We start from the raw sequence: 14,732 nt of genomic DNA on the forward strand, positions 1-14,732 counted from the left end.
ACGCTGTATACAATGATAAGTACTAATAACTTTTTATTCTTACATTCTAATCTTTAATAGGGTTTTTCCCAACTAACCTGATAACGAAAACATTTTCTATCAAAGTAACTATGATACCTTGGTGGTTTTTAACTATGTGCATATGCCTATAGTACAAGTATGTGCACATGTGTGCAAATGTCCGGGAGATGGAGTAACAGATGTTTGGGTGTTTGGGATCCACCCAATTGGATCCCTGGAGTTGGAATCTACTCCATCCTTCCAGTTCTTAGATCTATTTTTAATACAAAGCAACCATTCTTAATCTATAATACTTTGATGTTGAAAAACAAAAACAAAAACAAAACCTCTCATTTGATAGGAAAACCTGATCTGAAGTGTTAATTTCTCTAAGTGTGAGCACTCAAATATTTCATAGTGGAAATACTGTTTCATTTTTGTGGTATCACATGAAACCACTCCAGAGCTTTATTAAATGCCCACAAGTTAAGGTTTTTTTCTTGTATTTTTTTTCAAAAAAAAAAAAAAAACAAGTTAGTTCCATTTTAAAAACGGGGATAGGGCTGGAGAGATGGCTCAGTGGTTAAGAGCACTGACTGCTCTTCCAGAGGTCCTGAGTTCAATTTCCAGCAAGCACATGGTGGCTCATAGCCACCTGTAATGAGATCTGATGCCCTCTTCTGGTGTGTCCGAAGATAGTGACAGTGCATATATGTTAAATAAATAAATCTTTTAAAAAAAAAACTGCGTAGGCAAATGGTTGGAACTGGAAAATATCATCCTGAGTGAGCTAACGCAATCACAGAAAGACATACATGGTATGCACTCATTGATAAGTGGCTATTAGTCCAAATGCTTGAATTACCCTAGATGCCTAGAACAAATGAAACTCAAGACGGATGATCAAAATGTGAATGCTTCACTCCTTCTTTAAAAGGGGAACAAGAATACCCTTGGCAGGGAAGAGAGGCAAAGATTAAAACAGAGACTGAAGGGACACCCATTCAGAGCCTGCCCCACATGTGGCCCATATATATACAGCCACCCAATTAGACAAGATGGATGAAGCAAAGAAGTGCAGAAGTGTAGATCGCTCCTGAGAGACACAGCCAGAATACAGCAAATACAGAGGTGAATGCCAGCAGCAAACCACTGAACTGAGAATAGGACCCCTGTTGAAGGAATCAGAGAAAGAACTGGAAGAGCTTGAAGGGGCTTGAGACCCCATATGAACAACAATGCCAAGCAACCAGAGCTTCCAGGGACTAAGCCACTACCTAAAGACTATACATGGACTGACCCTGGACTCTGACCTCATAGGTAGCAATGAATATCCTAGTAAGAGCACCAGTGGAAGGGAAGGCCTTGGTCCTGCCAAGACTGAACCCCAGTGAACTAGACTGTTGGGGGAGGGTGGGGAGGGGAACACCCATAAGGAAGGGGAGGGGGGGATGTTTGCCCGAAACCGGAAAGGAATAACACTCAAATGTATATAAAAATACTCAAGTTAATAAAAAAAGAAAAGAAAAAAAAAAGAATCAAGGCATTCACAAGGAAGGAAATGTGGCTAAGGACCCAGCAAATACTGGATATATAGATGAATTCATTAAATTTAAGTTTTGCTGAAAGTAAGGGAAAAAAAAAACTGGGATAAATGAGAAACTAATTAAGGTATAAAAGAAAGTTTCTTCTACTTTTTGCCTAATCTGGAAACAGTTTTCTATGAAACCTACTTCTATGAAACCTAGTTATATATTTAATAATTCTAAATATTCTTAGTTAATTGACAGTGTTTTAACTAATTAAAAAGTAAATAAGACAAAGAGGGCACATTTACTATTCAAGTGATTTTCTTGAAGCTGTAATAAAAATTAAATACTAAAAAGTATTTTTCTTGGTATTAAGGGCAAGTTGATCCAGTTCTAATTCATCAGGGTGGGACATTTTGGGGCTTTCTTTCTTCCTTTATTTTGGTAGTGTTTTTAAATGAGAAATATCTGTTCATATCATTAGATAAAAGTTGCTGAGGGAAGGATTCTGATAAAGTAAATTGCAGTGTTAAAACATCTGTCTAGTATATACAAGGCCCTGGGAATTACTACCATCAAATATCAAAACAAATTACTTCAGAGAAGTGACTATGACCAGCCTCAGTTAACTTGGTTGGATAGACTGAGTTTAAGACTGTGTGTGAGAGCTATCTTAAAATCTTTTTTAAAAAGTTTCAGCGAATTTGATGGGACACAAAATTATTTCTTTTCACTTAACAAAAATCTCAGAGCAAAGCAGCCAAAACTTTTTTATGCCATGTTATACCAGTATCAAGCACTCACCACCACCGCATGAATAAAATACCTATTAAATTACTGACACTGTAACCAGCCTGGCAAAATGAAAATGGAGACGTTAAGTGTCTCCTTCAAGCAAACCACTGAAAACTACATCCAAGAAATGGCAATTTCACTAGGAACCTCCAATTTCACTAGGAATCTAATGCTAGGACAAGGAAAAAGCTGGGAGCCTGGAGCTTGCCAAAAGGAGCACTTGGCTCTGGGAAAAGAGGTTCCGCAGCTCTAAGAACTTGTCATACCACCACTGCATGATAACACACACACAAACTCATGAAGCATTCCATACTTTAAAAACAAACACAGAAAATGTGTGTAGGATAAGAATGACTAAAGCCTAATTGATGGGTCAACAGTGAGTGGGAACCACAGCAAGACAGGCAAATACCCTCGGCCCTCTACAAACCTTAATCTCACTTCAGAAGACAAAACAAGGCTGAGTGGATAGGGAGTCACTCGATCTCTGTCCCTCTTCTTCCCAATGTGGCCGCAGTGAATACATTTTGATTTTTTACTATGAATTTGGCTGTTTAAGACGGCCTCTGGGAAGAAATAGCTAACAAAACCTGGCTTCGTGGGATATCCCCAGTCGGGGAATAGCATAAACCTGACTTACCTTCATAAACTACTGCGTATTATTCCAGAGAAACACATAAACACTGAAAAAGGGTTCTGTTGCTTAGTCAACAGTTTGGTGTGTCTGCCGATGCTTGAAATGCCCTCCAATGATAGCGTCCAAATAAACATCTACAGTAAATGTCTACATACATTTTAAATGAGCTTTTCTTCAACAGTAACCACATTTCACTTCAGGGGAAAAGCAACAATATGAAACCCTAAAAGGGGACAGATTATAAATTTTAAAGTTAAAATTTATTCTTGCATACCTGAAGACTGACAAAATCCAGTATGTGAAGGCAGCACTAGATTTTCAGTCACGGGTTTAATTTTCTGTTCATCGCTGCTTTCCTCGCCTGCAGAATTCTGATCATCATCCCCTATATCAGAAGATGAAGAAGTAATGTCTGCTTGCTTCCTTTTGGTAGTAGTTGCTCTTAAGGATTTTCTTTTTCTCTCCTTGGTATTGCCTGTCTTCTTTTTGGCTGACATTCTTTGTTTCTTCTGCTTTTTGGCATCTTCTGAACTTCCCTCAGCATCAGAAGATGATGAACCACTCTTTACTTCCTTGGTACTTCTCTTTGAATTTGAGCTTCTTCTTTCTCTCAAGTCAATTCTTTTCACTCTCTTATCGGTGGAGTCACAACACTCTCCTTTCAAGGATCTCTCAGTATCTGATGATGAACACTCTGGCCTCTTCCCTGAACTCTTTGCAGGCAAGCTAAATTGTTTCTTCTCTCTCAGAGACACTCTATTCCTGGTCTTCTTATCTTCGGAAGAGTCACAACTCTCTCCTTTTACTGGCAATCGATCAACACTATCAGATAGTTCTTCCTTCTTTTCACATGATTTGTCTTTCCACTTTTTGCCTTTCTTTGCTCCATCAGTTGTGTCATTTTTATTCTGCTTTATGCCTTTAGAGAACAGACCAATTTCTTCTCCCTCAGGCAATTTCTCGGTCCCATCAGAGGAAGACTCATACTCCCGCTCTCTCTTCACCTTTTCTTCCTTTAAGTCTGTACTTTTCTTTCCCCTTGTCCCAGTTCTCTGTCTGCCCTGCTTCTTTTCACCCTCTGAAGACTCAGAGCTCTGCTCTTTCTTCCGGAACCTATCAGTGACATCACTCTTGCCTTTTCTACCTGTTCTGGTTCTCAGATGTTTCCTCTTTTCTTTACTTTTAGTAACCCTTTTGTCTTCAGGAGAGTGGACATTCTCCTCTTTCCCTGAAGGCTTTTCAGAACCGGCAGAGGAAACAGCAGACTGCTGCCTCTTACAAACCATGTCTCCGAATTCCACTACACTCCTGCCTTTCTCAACTGAACCTTGTCGTAGGGAGCTGCTCTCTCCCGGCCCACCTTCAGCATCACCAGTGTCATCACCAGACGAGCCCTCTTGTGCGGACCTCCCCCTCTCATGCCCTCTGCTATCTACTACTTTTTTGCTTTGTTTTGCATCTTCAGAGAAGTCATGTTCTTCTTTATCAGAAACACTTTTTCTGGCAGCCCCAATTCTACTCATAGTTTTTATCTCTCTTTCTAACTCTGAGTCATAGTTAGAGGACTCTGAGTAGTTTTGGCGTTTCTTTTTAGAAATGACAGAGCTTTCAGCCGATTTTCCTTTTTTAGTGTCAAAATCTGACCCAGAAGTGGAATTTTTCCGTTTCCTTTTTCCATTGTCATCTTTCCCCCTTTGACTTTTACGATTTATCGGTAGTTCATTAATGTCAGTGTCCGAGGAAGAACTGTGACACATCTGGCTTGCCTCTTTGAGGATTGCTAGCATTTCATCAGAATCTGAATTCTGATCCCCAATCCCTGGTTGCTTAGCTTTGGGTACCTTATGAGGTTTAGGGTTATCAATAGCACAGTCAGATGAGTTTCGCTTATCCTTTTTTCTTACTGGAACTGACAGCTTTTGTTTCTCCTTTATGGTTTCATTACCTTCTTCATCCGAATTGGACACAGCAGGGTTGCTTTCTGTCTGTCGCCTCAATGGTGTAGTTTTTACACGTGGGGATCTTCGAAGATCGGAGTCTTCTAAAAGTACTGTGACATCGTTTTCAACTGAATGCTCATTATCGCTATTCTCCTCTCTGGGTCTACATTTCTCTGAGCTGCGGGCCACCCCAGAACTTTTACGAGCATTCTTCTCTTGTGGAACTTCCTGACAGTCAACACCTTTAAGTGGAGAATTAGATAGGGAAACTGGGGTGAGTTTAACATATAATTCTTTTCTTACTTTTGCTGTGACTTTTGATTTAATATTTCCTTTGTTATCTTTTGAAGACGTGTTTAATTTTAGAGATGAACTCTCCGGTTCTGGCTCAGTCCCACTGTTGCCATCCCCTTGATAATCAGCTGAACTCTGAACTTCCATAGCATTCTCAAGACTCTCAAAAATGTCTTCTGGAACCGAGGAAGGAACAGACACAATATCCATATCTAAGTCCTCAGCACTGTTACTGGGTTCGTACTGAGGGCCATCTTTCCTACCCTTATGTTCACCACTAGTACTTTTATGTGCTTCGTGTTCTTCTCCTGGAATGCACTCACTATCTACAGCCTTTACTGAGGACCTAGCATCTAACTTTAAAAAATCTTTCTTTTCTGTATTATAGGATTTTTCCCCCTTTTTCATTTTTGTCTCAGACTTAGCATCTGTGATTTTAAGCTCTTTGGTATTTCTTTCCTTGTGTACAGCATCCAAAGCTTGGATCTCTGAATTCAAATCTTCCTCTAATGCAAGATGAGCCTTCTTGATATCAGCCAACACAGATTTAAAAGCCTTCAGTTGACGTAACTTCATAGCAGGACTCATTTCTGAATTATCGGCTGCCTGCTTTAGAAACTTAATGTAACTGGAGTTCATGTTGGATGTAGTCTCAATCAGTTTCTTTGTCTTCTTAATCAGCTCTTTGGGCACAATTAGTGCTGAGGAAGTGGAGGTTACAGAACTGGAACCTGACTCCTCTAATTTCTTTTCTTCTCCATTACAACTGGAACTATTCTTCTTTGGAGAAAACTTGGATGTTTGGTCACATACTTTACTACTCTTTTCACTGTCGACTTTTATCTTCTTCTTGTTTTGCTGCAACAACTGTTCCAAATTCTCAAATACACTGTTACATGCAGTAACCAAGTCCAATAGAGGCTCTGGCTGACAAATATAGCAATACCACTGATTGTTTTCATCCATTATTGTCGATAACTCCTTTCGACCGAGGTTGCGCAGTATGCATTTCTTACAGAAGGCATTATGGCAAAAGTCGCAACAAATCAAGTTCCCACCTTCTGCACACCATCTGAAATGACGTTTAAGGATTAAAATGTTATTTCTAGTGAAAGTAATTTCAACATCTTTGTTGATAAAAAAATTTAAATTTCCTACCAGCATTTTTAAAATAGTAATTTAGATGGTCTGCTTACTTTTATCTGAAATTTAAAACTAAACAAGGTTTGGGGGGCGGGGAATTCAACCAACAACTAAACATAACCAAGAAAACTTTACAGAACATGGATCTACTATGGTTGGCTAGATGGCTCAGGAGTTAAGAGAACATGGTGCTCTTGCAGCAGAAGGACATGTGGTTCCCAGCACCCATATCAGACAGCTCACTATTACCTGGAACTCCGCCTCTGATTTCCAAGGGGAACTACACACAATTGCACACAATCATGCACAGACAAAAAAGACAAATGATTTAAAAATATTATTTTAAAAAAAAAAATCTAAAAGTTAATCTAATATAAGTGATGGTGCAGGCTGGAGAGATGGCTCAGCAGTTAAGAGCACCGACTGCTCTTCCAGAGGTCCTGAGTTCATTTCCCAGCAACCACATGGTGGCTCACAACCATCTATAATGGGATCTGATACCCTCTTCTGGTGTCTGAAAACAACTACAGTGTACTCATATATATAAAATAAATAAATCTTAAAAAATAAAAAAAGAGTGATGGTGCATGCCTTTGGTTAAAAAATTCGGGAAGTGGAGGCAGGTTATCATTTTAAGTTCAAAGCCAGCCTACTCTACAAAGCAAGTTCCGGGACTGCCAAGACTATTACACACACACACACACACACACACACACACACACACACACACACACACACGTCTTAGGGGAGAAAAACATACATCTAATGAAGTTGATAATTACTCCCCAAAGTAGACAACGATTAATATTAAATGAAAATTTATTACCTACCTACATTGTTCATCCATTCCATCTGAGTCACGGCTAATGTCGTCACTCATATAATACTTAAAGCAGTTCTATTCAAAGAAAAGAGAAGGGGAAATTATAGAAGTCTCAAATCTTACTTTGAAGCCATTAAAATATGAAAGAGTTGTGCATGTTTTAAATGATAAAAGCCAAGAAAACTGTGCTAACCAGTACTAATTATTTTCTAAGCATAGGACTATTTCAAGAAACTGGCTACGTGACACCTTGAAATGGAATTCTCATCAAGATCATTACTTATATAAAAAGTATACAAAAGGGGGTTGGGGATTTAGCTCAGTGGTAGAGCACTTGCCTAGCAAGCGCAAGGCACTGGGTTCGGTCCCCACTCCAAAAAAAAAAAAAAAAAAAAGTATACAAAAGACAATCCATTAGTAACACATTTCTAATCTCATACAACTAGCTATCAAAGCTCTAAATACCAATGTATGTTTCTGCTATTTAAAATGTTTAACAGCATATATAAACATATGTGTACAGCTAAACAATTAACAACATACAGTATTTTAAAATCTCTGAGGTTCATTAACAGGTAAGTAATGTCCAATATCTAATGTAACTGGGTAAGAGTAGAAGAAAGTATTCAAATCCAAGTCTCATTAACTCAATTCCTTTCCAGTGAGGCCAGGAAAGAGAAATGACATGTTATTAGTAACATGTCAGTATCCTATACATGGGGTCCCTAGGAAAAAACAGTCAAGCATATAGACAAAGAGAGCAAGTAGCAAACCCAATGATAAAAGATTTGACTGTCAGAACTTAAAACTGAACACTACACAAAGGGTACTTTGGATAGGACTCTAGATCAAATGAATTCAAGGCAGGAGGAAAAGAAGAAAGGGTGTAAGGAACCAAATTAAGCTTGGTAGAGCTGAGGAGGTCAGAAGTCAGAATCTATCAAATATTCATAACAGAAAACATCTGGCATGTTTTCTTATAGCCTTCTTCATTTCAAAGGTGGCTTTTTTTTGAAACAGGGTCTAACTGAGGACCTCTGGCTGACCAGGAACTCACTATGTAATGCAGTCTGGGATGGAATCCACAGAGACCCACCTGCCTCTGCCTCCTAAGTGTTAGGATTAAGGTGTGTATCCCCAGTCCGGGCTGAATAGTTCATTTTCTTGAGAATGAAGCTAACATACAACTACTTTTGGTTCTTTTTTTTTTTTTTTTTGGAGCTGGGGACCCAACCTTGGGCCTTGCGCCCAAGGTAAGCTCTACCACTGAGCTAAATCCCCAGCCCCACAACTACTTTTAATACACATGAGAAGCCAATAACATGAGAAGAGATCCTGTAACCTTGGTATCATAGATTCCTGAAACTAAATCCAGATAAAAAAAGTACACAAATACTATTAAAGCTATAATTAACATATATGAAACACTTTAAAATCTTTTATTTGCTAATCATAAGCATGTCTGACATGGACATTTACAAAAGTATGATATGCAAGACACATATCTTTTTCAAGGAACTGCAGGTTTTAAATACAATAAATCTCCCCTTCACTTCCCAACCTCTGAACACCATGCTAACCATCTAGAAGAAACTAAAATAATCCCACTTAACCAAACTAATTCTTACTCAGATCTTAGGTATCATCTCCAAAATTTTAATGATGCAAACTTCCTGTAAGCCCATGAGTACAAATTCTTTTATATAATAGCCATTTTCAGGAAGTGTACACATCTGCATTCCCCATATACTGTGAGCCCTGCAAAGGACAAAACCCCTTATGAACAAATCTATACATACCTTACAAATAAGGACTTTCAGTGAAGGGTGTCTATAAATGGAATCTTTTTGAAAATGATTGACCTGTTGTCCACAAGCTGTGCAGCTCACGATCCCATGAAGTCCATCTTCTAGGAGCAAAGAGTGACCATGACTCACATATTTACACTCATATAGTATTACAAGTAATAGAGTTCATAATCCTTGGGAAAATGTTTTAGACATGGGTTAAAAGAGTAATTTTACTGACCTTTGAAAAGACCATAACAAACTTGACTGATTCTGAGATATAAATGCATCATTCAGATGCAAAACTTATTACAAGTAGATATAATCTAAAGAGATATCATAAGAAATTCCTTAAAAGGAAAATCAAAACCTCTTTGTTTTTATAGACAGGTTCTTGCTAAGTAGCCCTGGATGGTCTGACACTTGAAATGTAGCCCATGCTGGCCTCACTCACAGCAGCCCTCCTGCCTCAATCTCCCCAATATTGGGGTTATAGGCATACGCCACCACATCCAGATTCAAGAGCTCTGTCATTTGTTATTGCCTTTCAAACAAATTCAGTATCACTTCTTAGGGAATGGCAATGGGGAAACCAATTCTTTTTCAATTTTACAGTTCCGTTAGACATACCAGGAAGGTTTGGCTTCTTAAATACAATTGTTTGCATAGATCCTATCAATATGGTATACAAAAACTGGGTAATTTACGGTGTTACCAATTCCCAAAATTTACTTCAACATTATTAAGCACCAATTACCTTCCGTCTATGTTTACCTTTACCTTATCAATAATGTCTACTATTTACAAACATGACATTGTGACAAATGCAAACACGACATCTTCTTAGCAGCAAGCAGAATGTCTGAGAGGGTGGGAGAGGTCATCTCTATTTTATATTTACTGCAAGAAAACGAGTTGAAGACAACTTATTCAAGAAAATAAACAAAAAACCTCACCTGCCTCATATTTAACCATAGACTTTCTAGTATAATTTTTGTGTATAGACATATTGCCTGTACTACTTCTGGTAGTCTCAGAGGTCAAAAGAGTTATCAAATCAAGGCCTTGTGAACCACATGGATACTCTCGACGAGCTCTTAACCACTGAACTATTGCTCTGGCCCCTCCTGCTTTACTCTCAATCCCTAGTTATACCAAGGCAGTCCTTCTCATTCTGAGAATATCACATCATTGCAAGACTCTTCAAAAATAAAACAAAACAAAAACAGGCACAGACCTGGAATCTCAGGAATTTGGGCAGCTGAGACAGGAGGATCACTTGAGCCCAGGAATTTGAGTCTAACATGAGCTACATAGTGATGCCCTGTCACAAAAGAGACAGAGACAGAGAGAGACAGAAAGAGACAGAGACAGAAAGTCAAGAAACAGAGTCAGACAACAGACAACAATTCCCACATCTAAACACATTTAAATCTCTTTAGACAATTTTTTACAGATGATCTTGATAAGCAATCAAAACCTTGATCCAAATCACACAGTGTGACTATCCTTCAAAGTGAATCAGTGCAAATATGTACATTCAAAAACGAAAAGGAGGCAAATAGTCATGAGTGACTGTCGCCATCCCTAAATAATAGACAAAACATCAGGTATATTTCTTATTTAATTCTGTTATGTAATTTTGTTACTTTAAGGTTCAAAATACCATGAACACAAATATTAAAGTATAAGGACACAACACTTTTTCAGAAAGATTTTACTATATAGTTGCTAATATTTTATGTGACATCAGTGTTATTTTCAGCTTAGATATTTGTAATCTGTTATATTAAAAAACAAACATTTTGAATACTGGCTTAAGATAAAGAAGATAAATAAAAAGCTCAAGTATGAAAATTCACCTAATGTTAAATTCAATTCATTAAACATCCAGGTATTCTTGTGTATATATATTACATGTGAATTTATTTTTTTGGAAACTTGGTAGTCTTTTGGAGATGTGTTTCTATCATGTGCAAAAGGACTCAGAGTTGGGGATAAGCACTGTTTCCTACTTGAGAACTATACTCGTACAGTACTGTATGGACGCTGAAACTAAACCCATGCAGATATTGGCATGGATAAATTCCAAAAGCAACGCTCCCAAAGCATATAACAGCATAGTACTTTTTATCCTTTTTTTGAGTAAAAATTGTTTTGGACTCACAACGAGATCTAAAAAGCCATGCGTATACATGCACATGCATAAAATGTTAAGATAATCATTACCTGAGGGATAGGAAGAGGGGAAAATGGATACGAGTAGGACTGAGTCAGTATTTTATTTAAGGGAGATCTGAAGCAAATATGGTAAAATGTTGAAATGTTATTTTATGTACTTTTTCTTACATGTAGTTTGAAGGTTTGTTTTTAATTATAATCTATCTTAAAAAGTGTAACTGTAAATGTAAAAGGCGCTTGCATTTATATTAGCTCTACATATTTTAAAGATTTTAAGGAAAATAAAATATTTTTGCAATGTAAAAAATGTATAATAAATACTTTAAACAATTTAAGTGGGCAAAGCTATGATTAAGTTCCTTAAATGTACTTTTGCTTTGCTATTGTGTCACGATTTTGTTCCAAATTAATTTAAGATAATTTGGTATACTTTACCTTCCTCACAGTTTCCCAAATTACTGTTCCATTTGGGTACAATCTGCCAGAATGTCTGAATGCTAACTCTCTAGCCATCCTTTACCTCAAGTCACCAGGTTATTCACACATAAACATATTAAAAATCCTAAGATTTTATCTCCTGAGATTTCTGACAGCTTAGACATGTAAATCACTGAGATGAAAGTAAACATACAAATATTTAGGTATAACCATTATCACTACAAAATAAATAGACCCTTAAGCATGATGTACATATTCTTATGGTGAGTATCCAATAAAATTCCAGGAACATGTCTGCCAAACCCAAGTACCACAGCATACCAAAATGGCACTAGGAACTCACGCTCCGGCAACAGTGGCTCCTTCTTTCATTCTGCCTTTCACATTTCAGATCTAACCTGTCTTCCCTGAAGACACCAAAAAACATTAGTCTTAATACAATGCTGTCCAGTCACCTGATTGTACTACAGGATGCATGAACAAAAGAAAGTGCTACTGATCCTTACCCATTACGACTAATGGGGTGATTAAGGTTGAAAAACTGTACCTTAGCTTTGGTGTTGAAAAGGTAGCTTCCCTCCTACAAATTTGAGGAATCTGATTGTAATCTTTCCGTTCAAAAGGGGTAGAACACCCTCTTGTGGACAAAAGACTAAATAACAATCCCTTGATTTTACCTGCAGCCTAACAAATTATTTAATAAACTGATATTATCTTAAGTACAGAAAATATTTTACTAGTTCTAGTGACATAATCGCACATAAAATAAAAATCTAAAATTTTCTTTAAAAATTTCAATAATTTTATAATTATGTACTATAAACAATATTAAAGGGACACTTCCATTATACTTTTACTTGGAGATTTATGTCATGTTCTACTTTTGAGAGATTCATTCCTCTTATAGTTACAGATTCTGACCATTATTCTGCCCAAAAAGTATATATAGGCACTATTTAAAAATCACCCACAAAAAAGTAGGGCACAAACTCAACTGTTATAGATTTCTAAGCAAACTCTCTCCATGCTTTTTCTATGGATGGCTAGATACTCTGGCTGAATACGAGGGAAAACCAAGTTTGAAAGGACTGAAAGCTGGCAGGAGTTCATTATCCCAGCTCCTACTTCTTGTAGCAATGAGTTCTATGGTGTCCATGAAGAACAAACTGGGGCACGTTCTTGATGTCATGCAGAAATTCAAACTTGTCAGGAATGAAGGGGTTGGTATTTTAAGTAAGTACTCCAAGTAGTCCCTAATATACTGCTCAGTGTGTATGAAGTTACCTGGAGGCCACAGGCAAACACTTGCATGATTTGAAATTGCTTCCACTGGAGAGCATACTCATGCTCTTCTGGCATATATGTACTCTAGAACCAGTATGTGGAGAAGAAGTGCTAAGTTTCTTGCAACAATTAGTAGCCACTGAAGGCAAAGGCATTTTTGAGATATGAACTTTAACCTTTTCTGCTTCAGAGCGCAAAGAGAAACAGAAATTATTTTTAAGTAGTGCTTTTAATAAACAATGGGCAGAAAAGTGGAGGTATTTTTAGTAAGCATATCAGATTTTCCAATATGGTCATAGACAGCAATTTAAACTCATGTTTCATTTTCACTTGTATTTACCTCCGCGTTTTTTGAGATTTTCAGTTTTCATTTTACTTCTGCTTCTAAATTCAGGCCCTTTAAAATCATCTTTGTCTTCATTCAGCACTGGCTCTGGTTGTACAATCACTGTACCTAGAATGATTTCATTTAAAAAACCAATTACACATATTAAATGTGCAAGTGAAGTGCAAGACTTCAGTTCAGATAAAGCCAACATTGCTGGTACATAGTTTGTTTCTGTCAAGCTTTTAGTACTCGTATAAGGACCACAGGGTAGTAGTAAGAGGGCCAAGTATCAGCAATCAAATTACTTGGTGAAGTTTAGTTCATAAAAACAGGAGGAAGGTATTATGAACTAAAAGAAATGTGTCAGTCAAGTAGAAAGCTTCAGCCCAGCTCACAATGTTGATAGTGCCTATGACAAAAGCTGTTATGAAAGGAACATTCAGGCTAAGTTCCCTCAACAGCCTAAAGTAATTGGCAGATGGGGAAAGACATCCTATTTTTCTCACAGTCCAAATTAGAAAAAGAATCTTAAAGATTTTAAGAGTTCTTCCACATTGCTTTGGGGGAGGGTCTTATGGAGTGTAGGAAAGAGTGAAGCTCATTGTATTGCTGCTGTACCTAGCCTACACAATTTCCCCCACAGTACATCAAAGCTTCACTAGCATTCAAAGTCCTTGAAGAGTTTTAAACAGAAGATCACTTTAAGACACTTAAACTGAAGTAGTCAACCAATTAACTGTGGAATGAGATCATTTGTTGATGTGTATTAAAATGTTTTAGCAAGACTTCTGTAAGTCTAAAACCTCCAGGCTGAAGAGAAAAGAAATAAAAGAAGCATCATAAAAATCATCCAAGCCTCAACATTTATGTTCATTACTGAACATAATGGCTTAGAACTAAACTGGCCATTAATAAGAACAATGAAAATCAGCACAAGGAGAGGTCAGAGCTCCACAGGAAACACAAGGATATGTAAAAGCACCAAGCAGGTTTTGGCAAGTTATTGCCACTTAGTTGGTAAATACTATTTAACCAAGGGGAGCGTCAAAAAGGCTGGAAGAGCACAGAGGACGGACTCCAGCAGACTGCAGTAACCTTAAAGACTCACATGGCCAAAGATGGGAAACAACAGCCCCTTCATGTCTACTCTCAGAGAAGCCCCAGCATTTGAAAAGAGCTCTCAAGATTTCAAAATAATTAGTGTGCCTTCCTGAAGACTGTTGCAAATGAAAGCAAAACTGTGGTATAAAGAGGACTCCCTAGCACTGATTAAGACGGGCCTGAGCTAAAATCTGTGCTTAAAAAAAAAAAAAACAAAAACAAAAACACACACACACACACACACACACACACACACACACAAAACCCTTGAACTCTCTCTCTGAACTGGATCCTAAACTAACACTTAGAAGCAATAACTACTATATTATATTGTTTAGAACAATGGTTCTCAACTTTGTGATTCATCACCCCTCTGGGGATCAAATGACACTTTCACAGGGGTTGGCTAAGACCACTGGAAAACACAGATATTTGCATTATGACTCATAACT

General features: G+C 37.6%; 1 protein-coding gene across 13 annotated transcripts in view; it reads right to left on the reverse strand.

Annotated features, from left to right (window-relative positions):
• The window catches only part of LOC116888537 (transcriptional regulator ATRX), a 138,899-nt gene that overhangs the window by 68,304 nt on the left and 55,863 nt on the right, over nt 1–14,732 (reverse strand). For 10 of the 13 annotated variants that reach the window (XM_032889841.1, XM_032889831.1, XM_032889836.1 and 7 more), the window contains 4 exons: nt 13,192–13,305; nt 8,961–9,070; nt 7,169–7,236; nt 3,236–6,267 (listed from right to left, as the gene is read on the reverse strand). In XM_032889841.1, the coding sequence (XP_032745732.1) occupies nt 3,236–6,267; nt 7,169–7,236; nt 8,961–9,070; nt 13,192–13,305 (3,324 nt within the window). The remainder of the gene's footprint in view (nt 1–3,235; nt 6,268–7,168; nt 7,237–8,960; nt 9,071–13,191; nt 13,306–14,732) is intronic. The other 3 variants (XM_032889832.1, XM_032889838.1, XM_032889833.1) reach the window with 3 other exon arrangements.

The sequence above is a fragment of the Rattus rattus genome, chromosome X, assembly GCF_011064425.1.
Source record: "Rattus rattus isolate New Zealand chromosome X, Rrattus_CSIRO_v1, whole genome shotgun sequence".
Taxonomy (NCBI): Eukaryota; Metazoa; Chordata; class Mammalia; order Rodentia; family Muridae; genus Rattus; species Rattus rattus.